Source organism: Perna viridis, chromosome 5, assembly GCF_037379345.1.
Source record: "Perna viridis isolate PV_CMFRI_1.1 ecotype Kerala chromosome 5, ASM3737934v1, whole genome shotgun sequence".
NCBI classification, from domain to species: domain Eukaryota; kingdom Metazoa; phylum Mollusca; class Bivalvia; order Mytilida; family Mytilidae; genus Perna; species Perna viridis.
Window position 1 is genome coordinate 12,043,954 of NC_142449.1, and position 15,690 is coordinate 12,059,643.

General features: G+C 34.6%; 1 protein-coding gene and 1 pseudogene across 2 annotated transcripts in view; one reads left to right on the forward strand and one right to left on the reverse strand.

Moving 5' to 3' along the window:
• The window catches only part of LOC148616050 (uncharacterized), a 28,274-nt gene extending 12,742 nt beyond the window's left edge, over positions 1-15,532 (reverse strand). The window contains exons 1-8 of one of the 2 annotated variants that reach the window (XM_088582692.1): positions 15,246-15,532; positions 15,028-15,135; positions 14,600-14,698; positions 14,207-14,311; positions 13,267-13,365; positions 11,354-11,452; positions 4,459-4,566; positions 48-3,187 (exon numbers count right to left, since the gene is read on the reverse strand). In XM_088582692.1, the coding sequence (XP_088438818.1) occupies positions 48-3,187; positions 4,459-4,566; positions 11,354-11,452; positions 13,267-13,365; positions 14,207-14,311; positions 14,600-14,698; positions 15,028-15,135; positions 15,246-15,467 (3,980 nt within the window). In that variant the 5' untranslated portion in view covers positions 15,468-15,532. Of the gene's footprint in view, positions 1-47; positions 3,188-4,458; positions 4,567-11,353; positions 11,453-13,266; positions 13,366-14,206; positions 14,312-14,599; positions 14,699-15,027; positions 15,136-15,245 lie in introns of those variants that run through there. The other variant, XM_088582694.1, reaches the window with a different exon arrangement.
• Positions 5,804-6,988, forward strand: LOC148616051 (uncharacterized; annotated as a pseudogene).
• Positions 15,533-15,690: the final 158 nt, after the last annotated feature.

The following is a 15,690-nucleotide window of genomic DNA, read 5'->3' on the forward strand; positions in this document are numbered from 1 at the left end:
GAGAATAACTTTGAATCCGACACAGATCATCATTCTTAGTTACATACGAGTATGGTACAAGGAATCTTTCGTTACTTGTGGGAATCAATATTTCTCCGAGCTGTTTCATGTTTGAAGCCGGAAGGTTCCTGATCTCTATCAGCTTCTGTCGCCATCTGATACTCCTCTGAATCCATGGTTGGATGGCGTTACTTTGTGCTGGTGGTGGCTTTACCACATTTGACATTAACGCTGCTAATTCTGATGAAGTACTATGGGACTGTGGGAATACGTCACTGCTTTGATGAAGTCCACAAAGGGATTTGTCATTATTGCAACTTCTTGTCTGCTCTACTGTGTTTGTCTTTTTGATCTCATTAAATCGTAGAATTCCACCACCAGTATCGGTCTCCTGTTGTCTGATGGTTTCTGTGCCATTTCGTTTTTGATCACCGGATGTTGTTAATTTAGTTCCAAAACCAGAGCCGTTTACAGTGGGTATAGTCGGTGTGACACCGGCTGTTAGTGATTTCTCTAAATCATCCTCAGTGACACCCAAACACGATGCATAGTATGGAATGTCGTGATAGCAGAGAGAACCATTTATCGACCCCTTTTTGCGCATGCCATTATAGTAGGTTTGTAACTGATACATAGCTAGCTCTCTCATCTGCTGAAAACTTGTGTCCAGGTCCCGTCGTTGGTTTGTAGCGCTGTCATCATCATGAAAACTAGGAAAGGTGTTAACAGCTTCATTAGTTCTTTGTTCAAGCTTGTTAACGTTATTACGAAGTCCTGATGGAAACCAAACATCATCATCTTGATTAATTTGGAGGTTGGTTACGTTTCTTAAGATACTTTCACCTAGGTCACAATTTCTATCATCATGGCCACTAACATTCAATATTTGTGGGCTAAATACCTTGTTTGTGTCTTTTTGTTGTGCTTCTTGTGGTTTGACTACAGCGACACTTGTTCTGCATGGCTTCTGTGCACTTTTTGACTCTCCGCAAATGTTTGTTTGAGAAGATGAGTCAAAACTTGCTGCAGAGAAAACGCTTCCTTTCCCTGTGGTTTTGGACGTCATACTCTTGTGGTGTGTTCGCCTTGCAGATCTTTTATTCTCTTCCTCCCTGAGGTATCTATCAATGTTCTCAACAAGAAACCAATCTCTTTGTCTTTTATCTTCACATGATGTTTCCGATTCTTTCTGTTCGTATTTACTTTCACCAACTGCCGTTTTTTCTCTATGATCATTGTTATTTGCAAACATTCTATCTAGTCCGCATGATTGCGGAGATTTCAATGTTTCTTGTGGACGCCATGAATTCACATTTCTCTGCTTTTCAAACCTTTCGTTACCTGTTTGTCTTTTGCACAAATCCATAAGTTTTCCATTCAGGTCAGATTCCTCAATACCATACTTGGTTAAAGTTTTAGTATATTCATTCAAAACTTCATTAATGGGCACCTTGATTTTTTGGTCTGTATGTGTATTTCTCGTTTCGTTCTGTTCGCTCTGAGTCACATGTCGACCACTGTATGCTGAACCCTTCTCCGCGTAACCAGTAATGGTTTGCGGCTTACTTTTTTGACCTGAGGAAAATTGTACAGCCTCGAGTTCATTTTGATCTGGGGCCAAAGAACACCCGTATTCAAAGTAGCCAATACTTTGTTGTGCTCCTTTTGTTGGTTGCTGCTGTCCTTCTTGTGTCCAGTATGAGGAGGTGTCTATAGAAGGGGGTATTACATTGTTCTTTTCAAATTGTGGTACATCAGACTGGCAGCTCTCTTTATCAAAATCACTGGGAGTCGTACTTGTACTCCTAAAGATCCAATCGTCTGGACACCAGTAGTCAATGCCAGGACTATGTTGTTCACTCTGTTCTTCTGCCTGTGAGTGTTTTGAAGGTGCGTTTTGAGGTTGTTGACCGTTTAGACTAGGAAAATTATCTTCATAGTTTTGCTTCTGTTGTTTATCAGCTAAACTATTAGTTCGCTGTTGTACTCCAGGCTCTTCATTTTGTGGCTTAACTTCCTTGCTTCTTGGTGAAGGGTTTTTCTTAACTTTAGCTACGTCGGCCCAACATTTTCCAGATTTACGTTGGGTTTCGTCCCCTTTTGAAGCATTCGGTTTTGTTTTAGGAGAAATACGTTCTTTTTCCTCGATGGAATAATTTGTTGATGCACTGTCAATGGTTTGTACATCCACCTTCGATGAAGACTTTTTGTTTTGAACAGTGGTCCAAGTGTTATCGGTTTCATATGGATCCGAGTCTATTGAGTCATTTGACATTGCAAACTCTGATAAAAAGTTTTTGGAGGTGTTAGCCCGACGAGACTTTGTTGTTTTAGCATTTTCGGTTACGTTTTCGTATTTGATGTTCAAATATTCAGCCTCATTGTTTTGTGTTTTGGGTCTCTTTAGTGTGTCATCATAGTAGACGTTTCCTGAAGAAGATTCTGTTTTTTTAATGCAGCCATTTTGCATATTATCGCCGGTACCATTTTCCTTAACGTCTTCGGCTTTGTCAGCAACAGTTGGTTTCTGCTCAGTGTCTTTCTCCTCAGTTAATTTATGACGACGTATTTTCTTTCGCTCGCGTTTCTTTATTTTTCTATTGCGTTCGCGTTCTTCTTCCTCCAAAAGCTCTGCCATTTTCCGATCACGTGTTTGTTTTTGCAGTGCATTGTAATATTCCCAGAATTTCATCCAAACGGTCTTGTCAAATTCAAAGTCATTTGGATTAAATTGTTCTCTAAGACAGGTGTAAGGCGCGATCTTAGAATTGTTTTTCTCCATCCATTCTTTACCATCAGGTGATTGACATGCGCAAATAATTGGAAAAAAGCATGTTATCATTAGCTCATAATCTCGTTTGCTTGCATCGGACAACAGTTTTAAAGCCTTCATCGAAAACTCGAATCCACGTGACTTGATGTACTGCTGGACGAATCTCTCATCTGGAAGACAACGATCTCGACGCAACATGCATGTTGCAAAAATAAGGGCAACAACAATCGCTGCGTCTTTCATCTTTAGATGTTTCTGTACGATTGTGATGGCGGACGGAAGTAGTTTCTGTCGGAAGAGAACGTCTCGATAATTATCCATCTCAGTCAGTTTTTGTATGATTCCAAGAACACATGACACTAAATCCTCAAAGTCTTCATCGGGCATCGGTTGTTTTAATCGGTCTAATCTGTTCTGTCAACAAGGAATATAAGATATAAAGTTAGTTTTTTTTAATTAGAGAATGAGTAAGACTAGGTATTTATTCAGAAAATATATTACATTTTTTCAAATGACTCACGCAACTTTGCACTGACTTCTTTGTTTAAAGTAAAATAAACAATTTCTTGAACAATTATATTATTTCAAATTCATTTTCAAGTTGTGATTTATATATATTTTATTCTACAGATAGCAGTGTTTTATCGAATGTTTCCAGAATAATAAATTTCGATAATTCATACAGGGGGGGAAAAAATCGGTAATTTCACTCACGTATTATCTCCCGCCAAAACGTCACACCTTTGTTATCGATCCGCCGTTTACTATTAATTATCATATTAATCTTTTCTTTACTTGTACATGTATATGAAGTTATTGTTCCTTTTGCAATGCGAGTGCAGAATTAGCAAAGCGGAAATTGAATTCATAGACCAATGAAAAATAATTTTGAAACCATTCCATAAATGAATATTGAAAACAATATTTTACAAAAAAAAAGCTAAGATAGTTCATCAAAAAGAAATGCCAAGGCAGAAAAAAGGGGTATTACTAAAAGGCAGAGACGGGAAACGGAAAGTGCAAAAAGAATCGTTATGATTAAATAGTGTCAAAATCAATTCACCGTTAGATCGTTCTAACATTTAATGACTATTCATGCGACATTGTCCGAATAAAAATAACTTGTGGCGAAGTAACAAAGCACTGTATTCTTGTATTCTTTTCGTATTCCGTTTCCGTCTTTTAGTAACACCCATCAAAAAGGATATATAGGAGCAGTTTTATTTTTTTTTTTTCAATATAAGTTACGCATGTTGATTTTAAATCAGTTAGCGCGTCTGTTTTTCCACTCCATAAACAGAAAAGTATAGTCTATCAAATACATTCTTGAAAAGAAGAAAGAGCCTTTTTTGTACTTTTCAATTTCTATATTTTTCAGTGGTTTATTGTTATTTATTATTGATTATTCGTTGACATTTGAAATGACCAATGATGTCAGATATATGCAAGTCAGAATCATGGAAAAGGGAATGTTCGACAAATCACATCTAACCTGATAATTAACAAACATTTTTTTTTTTTGGTGTCGATCGATATTAAGTCTTCTTATTTTGATTTAGTAAGGATGTCGACATGCCCCATTTCGGCTGCAGGCCTCTGGCTTATTTTTCTTTTTTAAATTCTTTTTTTCTTCTTGACAGTAAAAAGAAAACTATACTTTGATGCATGAGTTTCTACGAACTGACCTTCACGAACGCGTCCTTGAGATTCTTTTCCTCCAATTTTTCTAGAAAAATGTTGAGAACGTCTCCCTTTTCCACTTTTGATGTTGTACAAATCGCTGTCAAGCCTTTCTGCAATGGTAAGAGAATGTGCATTTGTCTTAATTGTAAATATATTTTTCGATTTTTATTGTTAAGGTAAGTGTACAATAAAATTTCATACCCTTTTTCATGACTACATGTATTTACTAAATAAGACGTAAGTATGGAAAGCTTAATTAATCCCGTCTGTTATGTATAAGTTGTTCAATAGCTCGCTTAATGGAAATGATATTTTGTTCATTACTTCTAAACAGGATCAAACGGATAAATTATTACTCGGCACGACTTTAATCAAAAATTCACACGATCGTCAATCACTTCCTCAACTAAAACTAAGAACTCAGTAGTTGAAACAAAAAATGAAGGTGAGAAAAAAATCAAATTGATTTTTGAAGGGGTTACAGTGAATTATTCGGTTAATAATAGAACTTGTCTTGCTAGGTCGTCGTTGAAGAGGTAATTAAGGTATCCAAGACCCTAGCCGAAATTAAAAGAATGTAATCCAGGGATAAAGAATAGACATGGAAAAAGACACACACAACAAAAAACATAAAACAACCAAAATAATACATGCAAAGAAACTAAAGTAAATGAGCAAATCGGACTCCACTAAAAACTGGGAGCATGGAAAAGGTTCACCGGTAGGATAAGCGTCCTCTGCTTTTCTATTAACACCCGCTGCAACTGCTCATGAAAAGTCAAGTAAAGTGTAGAAAAAAGAAGAAAGGAAAATTATGACACGTTGAACAAAACAGTTTTCATGGTGCAAATAGATACACCGTAACGATTCACGAGTTCACGATGAAGACCATAAAAATTCTGTAGTGTTGTCATGACTTCAATCATGTAGTAATATAACCGTGTTCAAGAAGCGTAATTGTAAGAAGTCTAGCGTAGTTACGGCAAGCTCTGGCATAACGTATGAGTTGTGATATGAAAACTCCATACGCAGGCGCTGAAGGGATATTGCCACAGATAAAGGAAAGTTCATAATACGAAAAGAAAAGTCATCGCGTTTATCGTATAGTTTTGCCAATAATTTTTTCTTTACCTTCACAGTGTCTGTAGTGTCTTTTATCTTAAGTTCATTGGGGTAGATGCGATGAATCAAATCCTCGAAACTAGGATTGTTTAATGATAATAAGTCATCTATATAGCGGAAAATGAGATTAAGGTAGGAGTTACATAAATAAACGCCTCTAGCGGATTACGGGGAAAGTGCTGTCGTTACTGTGCGGGTTATTTCCCTTTGTCCACTGACTTTAAAATGTCCGACGGCAATCGGAATTCCCGTGGATATTTCGTTCGTAAATTATATTATACTAAATTATACAACCTTCGCGGAAAAGACAGACCAGAAGATGTTCACGAGAAAGAAATATCAGACGAAATTAATAACGACAATTTGGAATGGAGAGAGGATAGAAGAGTAGTAGAGTTTGGGACATCTGGCAGATATGCTGAAAGGGTGTAAAAACTGTAATTCTCCTCTTTTTGCATAATTGCAAATCAGAGCGAAGATATGGTCTTGGGAGCATTCATTATGTAAAATGTGAAAATTGCCCTCATATAAATCCCATTTCAACCGGCAAAAGACACAGAGAAGAAAATGTCAGTTCTAGGGGAATGCAAATCTGGGATGTAAACACAAAATTTAGTCTGGGTATGAAATTAAACTGTATACATAAGCCTTTGTTCTCTGCATATGTTAAAATTATAAATGATATACATTAATAGTACGCCTAAAAAGACATATCATGTATGTCATGTATGAAGAAATTGAAATCACCGAAAATTGGTATATAATAACGTATCTGATAGATACACAGATACAGTGAAAAACGAGTTACTATAGAAATAAAGTGACTCTATAAGAAAAAAATATGTTCATGTTGAACATATCTGAGATATAACTTTAATTCTAGTCTGCCCCTTCTTTTCCCTCTCCTACATACCTTTAATTGTGTCAACCGGCTAACAAAGAAAAGCCAAAATCGTTTAGTTGGAAAATAGCAAGCAAAGATAAAAATTCCGGGATAAAAATACAACACTAAATAATATTGCATGTCACGTTTTTGTTATTTTTGACATGTGCCTTCTCTCAGTGCTTCCTACCGTCCAAAAATGCTAGTGCCTAATGGAAATCTGCGACATCCCGAGCACTGGTTGAGAAATTTGGTCAGTATATAATTATGCTGTCTTGGAACGTATTTGATTTATAAGATTATATTTATTGTATATATAATACATCATTTTAGCCTACATTGACGCAGGAATGGGTCCTAATCAAACTACAAATTTCCTGGCTGCATTGAACATACCGCCAATAAGCGTAAAAGAACTAAAGGATAGAGAAAGAGAAATAGGTAAAAAAAAGATTGAAAGCTGCACAGATGCGCATTGCCAAAGAGCCATACAAGAAGAAATAACCATGAATAAGTACGGTTTATAATGATATAAATATAAACATACAAAGCTACTACTAGTATTCACCGCGCTTTATGAGAATAAATACGAGAAAGAAAACCACATGAACATTGTCACGAAAACAAATATATTTATGTGTGTGTAATATACGAGACAGGGGCGGATTCACAGATTTTGAAAATTGGGTTCCAGAGGGGTTACATGCTATTATTTGCTCACTGTTCCCCAAACACTGCATGAAATTTTTGAACCAACTTTTAATCCACCACTGGTATTAGAAATCAGATCGAAATAATATGGTAATCGGTTCATGAGGAAGTCGAGAGAAAAAAACACAACAGATATAAAATTGGTATCCCTACAACAATAATCTATTTAAAAATCAAAGTACTCTTGTACTGAATCAATTAATATCGTTTGTTTAATTTTTTACGCTTCAAATAATCGTTAAATTGCTCTTTCGATTGGTACTTAGCACCCATCTATGTTTTTTTAAGGATTTATGAGTATTCATAACCTCATCTTTACATCAAAAGGCTTATTGCCCGACTAATATTTATAGACAACTTGAATATCGAAAGTAAACGACTGGAATGCATAGAAATGAGCTACGGGTATTGATAAGAGGTTAGAGGTCATCTCAATATGAATCCAAACCAATTGAATTAGTACATTTAGTTCGAAGTAAAGATTGTTTATTGGTTCTGTTTATTTGCGTAAATAACATTGAATTAAACTTGATATTTAATAAATAATTGTAAAGGGGACCTAAGTGTTTGCATTTGAATTTTAACAGTGTATATTAGTGGAACTGTTTTCCTCATATACATACATACATATATAGTTTCAGACGCTAACGGGCTATACAAAATCTATAAGCTCTGGCGATTGCTATATCTATTATGATCTTTCGATCTAAATTGATAAAAGAATAATCAAGGGAACCAAGATTATAGCGGTGCACCCGGTCCATGCTCCGGGTTTTTAGTGGAGTCCGAGTTGCTCATTTGCTATTGTTACTTTGTATGTATGATTTTAGTTACTTTATGTTCTTTGTTATGTATATCTGTTTTCCATGTCTGGTCTTTGTCCCTGGATTACATTCTTTTGGTTACCGCTATAACCTTAGTTCCCTTGATTACTCTTTCAAAAGAATGTAATCAACCTGCAACACGAATTCGTCCTAAAATTAGGCGGAATTTTAGTTGTAAAGTCTGATTGAACAATTCCATCCTCCTATACAAAATACTCATCATGTTACTTGTTAATGGTCAAATTCAGTGAGGAGAAATTTAATCCATGACAAATAGGGTTCCATCCTCATACAGGAATCCTCATTCAGTGTTTTTGAGGTATGTAGTACATGCAAGCTTATCAGTCATCCGGATGACTATGTTGAACAAGTCACTGTATAGAAGTAACGTATGAGTTAGCAGGTTGTCTTGTAAATATGTATAGAATTCGCCAATAAAGGAATAAATATAAATGTGTAATTTCTGTAAACCGTGAAAGTGTATATATACAAGCATAAACTTTCATTATAGTACTTTTTGCTTTAATTATTTTCATTTAACTAAATAATTTAACTATTTACTATTTATTTGTTTTTTCTTCTTCTATTCTTTTTTTTTCAAATTTTATTATAAATACCTTTATTTGAAAGCCCTCTTAATTGGGTCGACAGCTGTGAGTATAGAAGTTAAAAATTTTTAAAAGAGGTTAAGTAGTGCATTTTGCAGATCCAGCTATGTAGTGTTGTTTGAATGGACACTTGTGGAATAGTGCATAGATGGTAGAGAGACCAAAAAGAGGATAACACAGATTGATGGTATTCCACTATCGCTTCTTTGGAAAGTGTGGCAGTAGTATAGGTCTTACTACGTTTATTATTTTCTTCGTCTACCTCTGATAACAAACATTTAATGTATTACGTTTTGCAGACAAAAACAATGTTTTTTGGGGAACTTTGTCTGCTGGTACGACAACATATTTGTCATGTGCAGAAGACAATGTTTTTTTTTCTAACATTTTTGTCTTTGAATGTAGAATTGACACTCAATGACCAATTTAAAACTTTCATACGTTTCAAAATTAAAGACCTCACTACCCTAACCCACTCTAACAGATAAACAGTGTCTTATTGTTCTTGTTTTTTTTATTGCGTAGTCCTCCACGGCATCCGAAAGAACTTTAAAGTTATCAGCGTGGTTCACGATACTTGGGACCTTTAGAAAGAAACTTACGGGGAGATTCGTTTTCGATGATGTTTAAATCTCCCGTGATGACGTGAACGGAAGGATCGTATTTGAATGGAGAGTTTTTGCAAGAACAGTCAGATGGTTTAGCCTTGAAGTCTTCAATCTCGAGGTCCTGCAATAGTCTTTTATAATTGAAAATTGTGGGTGCAATAGGTTAAGTACAGGAATATAAAATAATCGGTATTGATTTGTCTTTGAAATACTGGGCGTTTTTGTGATGGAGGATGTTAGCCAAATTAATTGCATCTATACCTTTGTTGACAAAGGTAGTGGAAGGAATGATCGTTTGACTTCATCTTGACCTTTTACACAAGCTAGTTTGAAGAGTCTGTGGAAACCAATATCCAAAATGATGGACACAAGTCTGTATAATGATGATGTATGTTAAGAAACAGGAGTGTCTAGACTTGTTATGTAAAGGGAGTGTAGTAGAGTGAGAGGTATAGAATAGAATTTAGTTCGAATGTGATGAAGTCCAAGAGGTTTCCTATACTTTTGATGTTATCATTGCACCCGTAAGGTATTGCAGTACCTAGTTAGCGTATCTAGTATTCCTCCTCGTAATGGTACTAATGAAGAGAGTCGGTCGGTTATTAGAATGTTAGAAAAGTATAGGAAACTTTTCAAGCTAAAATAAAAATAACATAAATGTGATGGGTTTACTTGACAAAAATCTAAGACGGATCAGGTGTCATGGCCGTCGCCACTATACATCACCTTTGATGCATGATGTCTCCATGGACGGTCTTCTTCCTTTCATACAAAAACCTCTTGGACTTCATCACATACGAACTAAATTCTATTCTATACCTCTCACTCTACTACACTCCCTTTACATAACAAGTCTAGACACTCCTGTTTCTTAACATACATCATCATTATACAGACTTGTGTCCATCATTTTGGATATTGGTTTGCAATGTTTAATTCTATGTTTTGATATGCTACAATGTGGTTCCCATCGCTGTAGTCAAATATATCATTTAAAGTGATGAAACACGGTTTGATCAGTTAGAAATAGTCATAATGTTAGTACTGGAATAAATGGTCAGCTGACTGAACGTGTGATTGGGTACTTTTTGTACTGGAATAGATGGTCAGCAGACTGAACGTGCGACTGGATACACTTCGTTGGATTGTTGAAACACGTTATTAAACACGAATATGTACATAGCAACCTTGCATCTTTCTTCTAAATGCTATTGGTGAATTTGTCGCCAAATCGGAACAACAAAAAATGTTCCAATTAATCAAAACCTGACTCAAAATTTATCTTATAAATTCAAAAAATGTACAATGTGTATTTTGGTTCATGTTATAACGAGTCACATTTAGAAGTTGTTTAATGGAATGTTTTTATTTTCAAAACTGATCTCCAGTGTTAAAGTCAGTACATCACGTGGAATCATGCTACCTGTATAATATATATATAGGATGTCAAGAACCTTAATCGCTCACCTGGAATTAGAAATATGATTTGATCAAGCAAAACAAATCAATTAAAACATTTCCCATTCATATAGACCCATCTTGACACCACTGGAGATTTTCAGCCTTATCATGTGGATTATTTCATCAGTTGAAAGTGTATTTCAATATATTATGTTTTTTTTTTAAGATATTAGCTTTTTAAAAACTGCAATAATAGTCATGTTCGCCTTTCAAGGACAATAAAATTTAGTAAGGAGTTTCCTATGTGTCACTTGTAAGCCATATCATTTCATCAATCTATTATAGTTATCAAACTATTAACTTAAAACTGCAAAGAAGTATTTTTGCCTTTCAAGGACAGCAGATACATGTATATATATAATAAGGAGTCGTCCTTTGACCGACCTGATTAAAGACTGTGGAACTTTTCAAACTAAAGATATAGAAGTAAAGTTTTTTGAGGTCTAATTATGTTTGCCGTCCGATTTTTTATATTTGGCTGGGTGTGGCTTCTGAATTGAAGATTTTTGAAGAGTAGACATGAAATACGTAATAATAAACATAAGCTCTATTGAGCTTTTGCCCGACATAGAAATCTGGTAATATTCCATTTTACTTTTGAAGGATCTTAAATCCCACTGCATTTAAATTGTACTGTATCATATATGACACACTACCAACATCATAGGTATAATTCTTACTTTATCTTCTATCAACATGTCAGCTCCTGAATCAATCAGTCTATTGACAACTTTCTGGTCCCCTTTGGCAACAGCTAACATCAATGCAGTTCGGCCTTTCTGAAATGAGCAACAACTTCCAAACTTAGATATTGGTGTTATAATTCTACGCAAGTGTTTATTACATGTTTTGTCTTTCTTATCAGTTGCAAGATAACTGACAACTGGTTCCAACAGTCGGTATAGATTTCGCTTTGGCACCACGTGACACTCATGATGCTTAACTGTATTACGTAACCAGTTGAGCTTACAACTTAGCATTTCATTGCATAAAAGTGATGACAACCGTCAAATGCAAGGCTCCATGATGGGATTTTTGTCCAGAATATTTTTAATCAAACTCATATATTGGATAATTCTGGTTTACTTGTTGAACCAATGAGATAATCAATTAAGATACGAAATCACACAGTTTACCAACTAAAATCTAAAATAACGAATCTCTTATTGTGCCAGTTTTGTTATTGAGGCTCGTACAAAGGGGTTTCAATTTCTCGAGAATCTAAACAAACTACAAAATTTTTAAGTATTAGTGGGGTAAAGTAGAATCATTATTTATTGGATCATCTATGTATGCCAAGAGATGTCTTGCAAAATTCATCACTTATATGCAAGATTTTTTCCATTAATATGCAAACTTTTTTCTTTAAAATGCAATATTTTTTTCTATAATGCAAGATTTTTTTCATTATGATGCAAGAATATTTATTAACAAGTAAGATTTTTCATTAACATGCAAGAATTCTTTTTTATTACAATGCAAAAGCCGATCTATTTGTAAGACTTGTAATTAATAGAAAACTACTGAAGAGAGAGCGAGAGAGCGAGAGAGAGAGAGAGGGGGGGGGGACTTCCCGTCATCCTTAGTATTGAGAAAGGAAAGTGTTGGGGTTGCTATAATAATAATAGGATAATTAATTGGAAGGTGTGAATAGCCAAAATATGATAACGAGTGCCGAAGAACGCCTAATGTTAACGAGTGTGCGGAACTTGCTCCGCGCACGAGTAAAATTTTAATGCGTTCTTGCCATGAAATTTTGGTTATTCACGATAACCAATTGCTTATCCTATTTATTATATAGATTTCCTAGATTATTTGTTGCTATTTTCAACATAAATTTTAAATTTTGTGTACGGCGGATTGATATCAAAGTTGTGACCTTTTGTTTTAAATGGTTAATATCTTTTTCTATAATTCTGCCGATTTCAAACAACGTCGGTTAGCAATACAGAGCTCGGAAGTAAGAGATTGGGTAATGGAGGAACGGAATTCCAACCGCTAACATTGCAGGAGTAGACCCGAACGAATTCGACTAATTAAGTGCTATCCCGTGTTTTTTTTTTTAATTCGGATCTGACGCTTCTTCTCGCCTCTTGTCGCTAATTAGTGGTACGACTATCAACCAATGAAAATAGGCGTTACATCATAATAAAAAAAAGATGAAAGATAAATAAAAATTCTTGCATATTAATGAATAAAGATGATATATAAATAAAAAAAACTTGCATTATATTAAAAAAGGGTCTTGCATATTAATGAAAAAATATTCCATATTTAGAAAAAATTCTTGCAATTTAATAAAAAAAAATATTGCATTATGATAAATTATCTTGAATATTAAAGAAAAAATCTTGCATATTAAAAATTCTTGCATATCAAAAAAAACTCTTGCATTACAATAAATAATCATGCATGATAATTAAAAAAAAGTCGTGCATATTGATAAGGAAATATTTAATAAAAATTGAAAAATGATGAAGTTTGCAACACATCACTTGCCATAAAAATGTGTCGCCTAACTTTTTTGGGGCAGTACTTTTTTCTGAGCATGATATGTATTGACGCCAGCCACTCGATCAAAATATCAACTTACTTTACATTGCTGGTCAATATTGGCACCATTAGCGAGCAAGAACTGTACACAACCATCCCAACACTTGTCCGATGCTATGTGTAAAGCAGTAAAGCCGATCTATAAAAAAAAATGTTTATTCGAGTTAATGGAAGGGATGAACAAATCTATGTATGAATAAGATTAACAAATACCTTTTCAAGACTTTACTTATTTCTTTTTACCCGGAAATGCGTTCTTTAGGGGTGCGAGCTCTGGAACGGACTGAAAGTCATGATATTCGTGCACTTGAAACATTCCAACACTTTACAATTAAACATATTCAAGGCTTCAAAATCTCAATACGTTCAGACATGTGCGAAAGTATATTAAATATAGAAAGACCCAGTGGAAGGCTCAAAATTGGTAGCAAATGACTAAACTTGTTAGTTTGATCCACTAAAAGATGGACAGTGTCATTTATGTTGAAACCCAGTTCATAATATTTTGTGTCACCAGATAATCCAGTGTGAAGTACTATTATTCCATCGACATGTACTGTATGGTCGTCCATACGGAGTGTTTCTTGCTAATAGACTTTCAACGACTACAGGAAGATTTTGCTTGTTATAAACTCGGCAATCAGACCGAAGTTGTAAACACTGATACGCCTATTAAGAATTATGTAATGTGTAAGACGTTTATTCTTTAATGTTCGATAGTCTTATGACACAGTAGATATTTCTATAGTAACCTGATGTAATTACAGTCTTTGAATTTATTTACTTATATGTATGTCAATCTCCAATATGAGGAATAAAGTATGATGATGACGATATTACTAAATATGATCTATTAATTCACGCTTATTGATAAAAATGAAAATAAAAATAATAAAAATAATTATCATTCAATTAATGTTTTCCGGTGAATATGACATGCGCAGAGTAAAATGTGATGCATTATAATAGTTACGACTTACACTGTTAGCATGGTTAATTTCAAGATTGCCTCTGTAAGGCCACATAGTATTCACCAGCTTGGCATCTCCTGTCTTAATTGCTACCAAAAAGGCATTATTCCCTTCCTGCAAAAATATAAATGTGCCTAAATCATTTATGAAAAAAAATCTTAAATGTGTGTAGTCATTATAGACAATAACAATTACTCATTAATTTTAGATTCCTCTTCATTTATAAGATTATTAGGACTGGAATCAATTCATGTAGGGTGTTTACGTTGTATATTGTTGATAGAGTAGAGTATATATTTTTTTTTTCTTCTTAGTTAGGTTGATAGTAACAATACTTTGTAAAAGTGTAAGTTCCCAACAAATACTTATCTTTATACTTGTGTTAGTCATATAGACACTCACATTATTAACAACAGTGACGTCGGCACCATGTTTAAGAAGAATTTCCACAACATCCTGATGTTTATTCTGGGCAGCTAATATCAATGGAGTACTTCCATCCTATAATATTGAAGGTTATTCAATAATAACCTGTACATAAAAGCGTAGGAAATGTAAAGTTCAATAAGAAAATGTGTCCACATGTAAATCAGGAGATTTGGGTTTGTTTGTTTTGGGGTTTTTTTTGGGGGGAGGGAGTGTTTGCTTATATTTTTTAGTTGTGTGTGTGTGTGTTTTTGTTTGTGTGTGATATTTTGTTCTAGGTTACCGTCTCCATATGGACTCAAATCTGCATGACGCTAAGGGCAATAAGTAAAACAAAAATCCAAAAATTCCTAAGAAAAGCGGAACAACTCAATAATTCTAACAGATCTACGTATGAATTTTACCAACGATCTTTTGTCATTCAATTTAGTTCCGGCTTCCACGAATCTACGGGTGCCAACGGCATGACCCATTGCCGCCACAATACACATCGGATCCATTCCCAACTGAAACTGGAAAATAATATTTTGATATTTGGTGCATATATATATATAAAATGAAATTTCTCTATCACGTATTTAGAATTATATTTTTACAGATAACAGTTCATATGAATACGCACCAGTTCTTCTTTGGATGCTATTTTCAGTATTTCCTCTGGAAGCCCCTCTTTTTCAATCAGAACCTGCTCGAGAATGTCCATGCTTTGAGCTGCAATGGAGAACTTTTGCGCAAGTTTCTGCTCCGTGGATTTTGGAATTTCATCCGTTGGCTTTTCATGAATGCAAGGGTGTCCTTTGCATTGTTTGCATTTCTTCGTCCTTTTGTTTCCTTTTCCTTGCATTGTATCAGCTTCAAAATTGACGTTCGTTTACATTACAGTAAACAACTTCTCATGTATGGCAACGCGACGTCATAATACCGACGTCGAATTGCTAAATTACGTATGAAACGGCGCGAAAAAAAAATCCGAAAATAGTACATGTACTTTTATGAATTTATAAAACGACTAGTTGTGGAGGCATTAAAAACTAAAAATATTTTCGTGTTGTTTTCTAAAAGTTCAT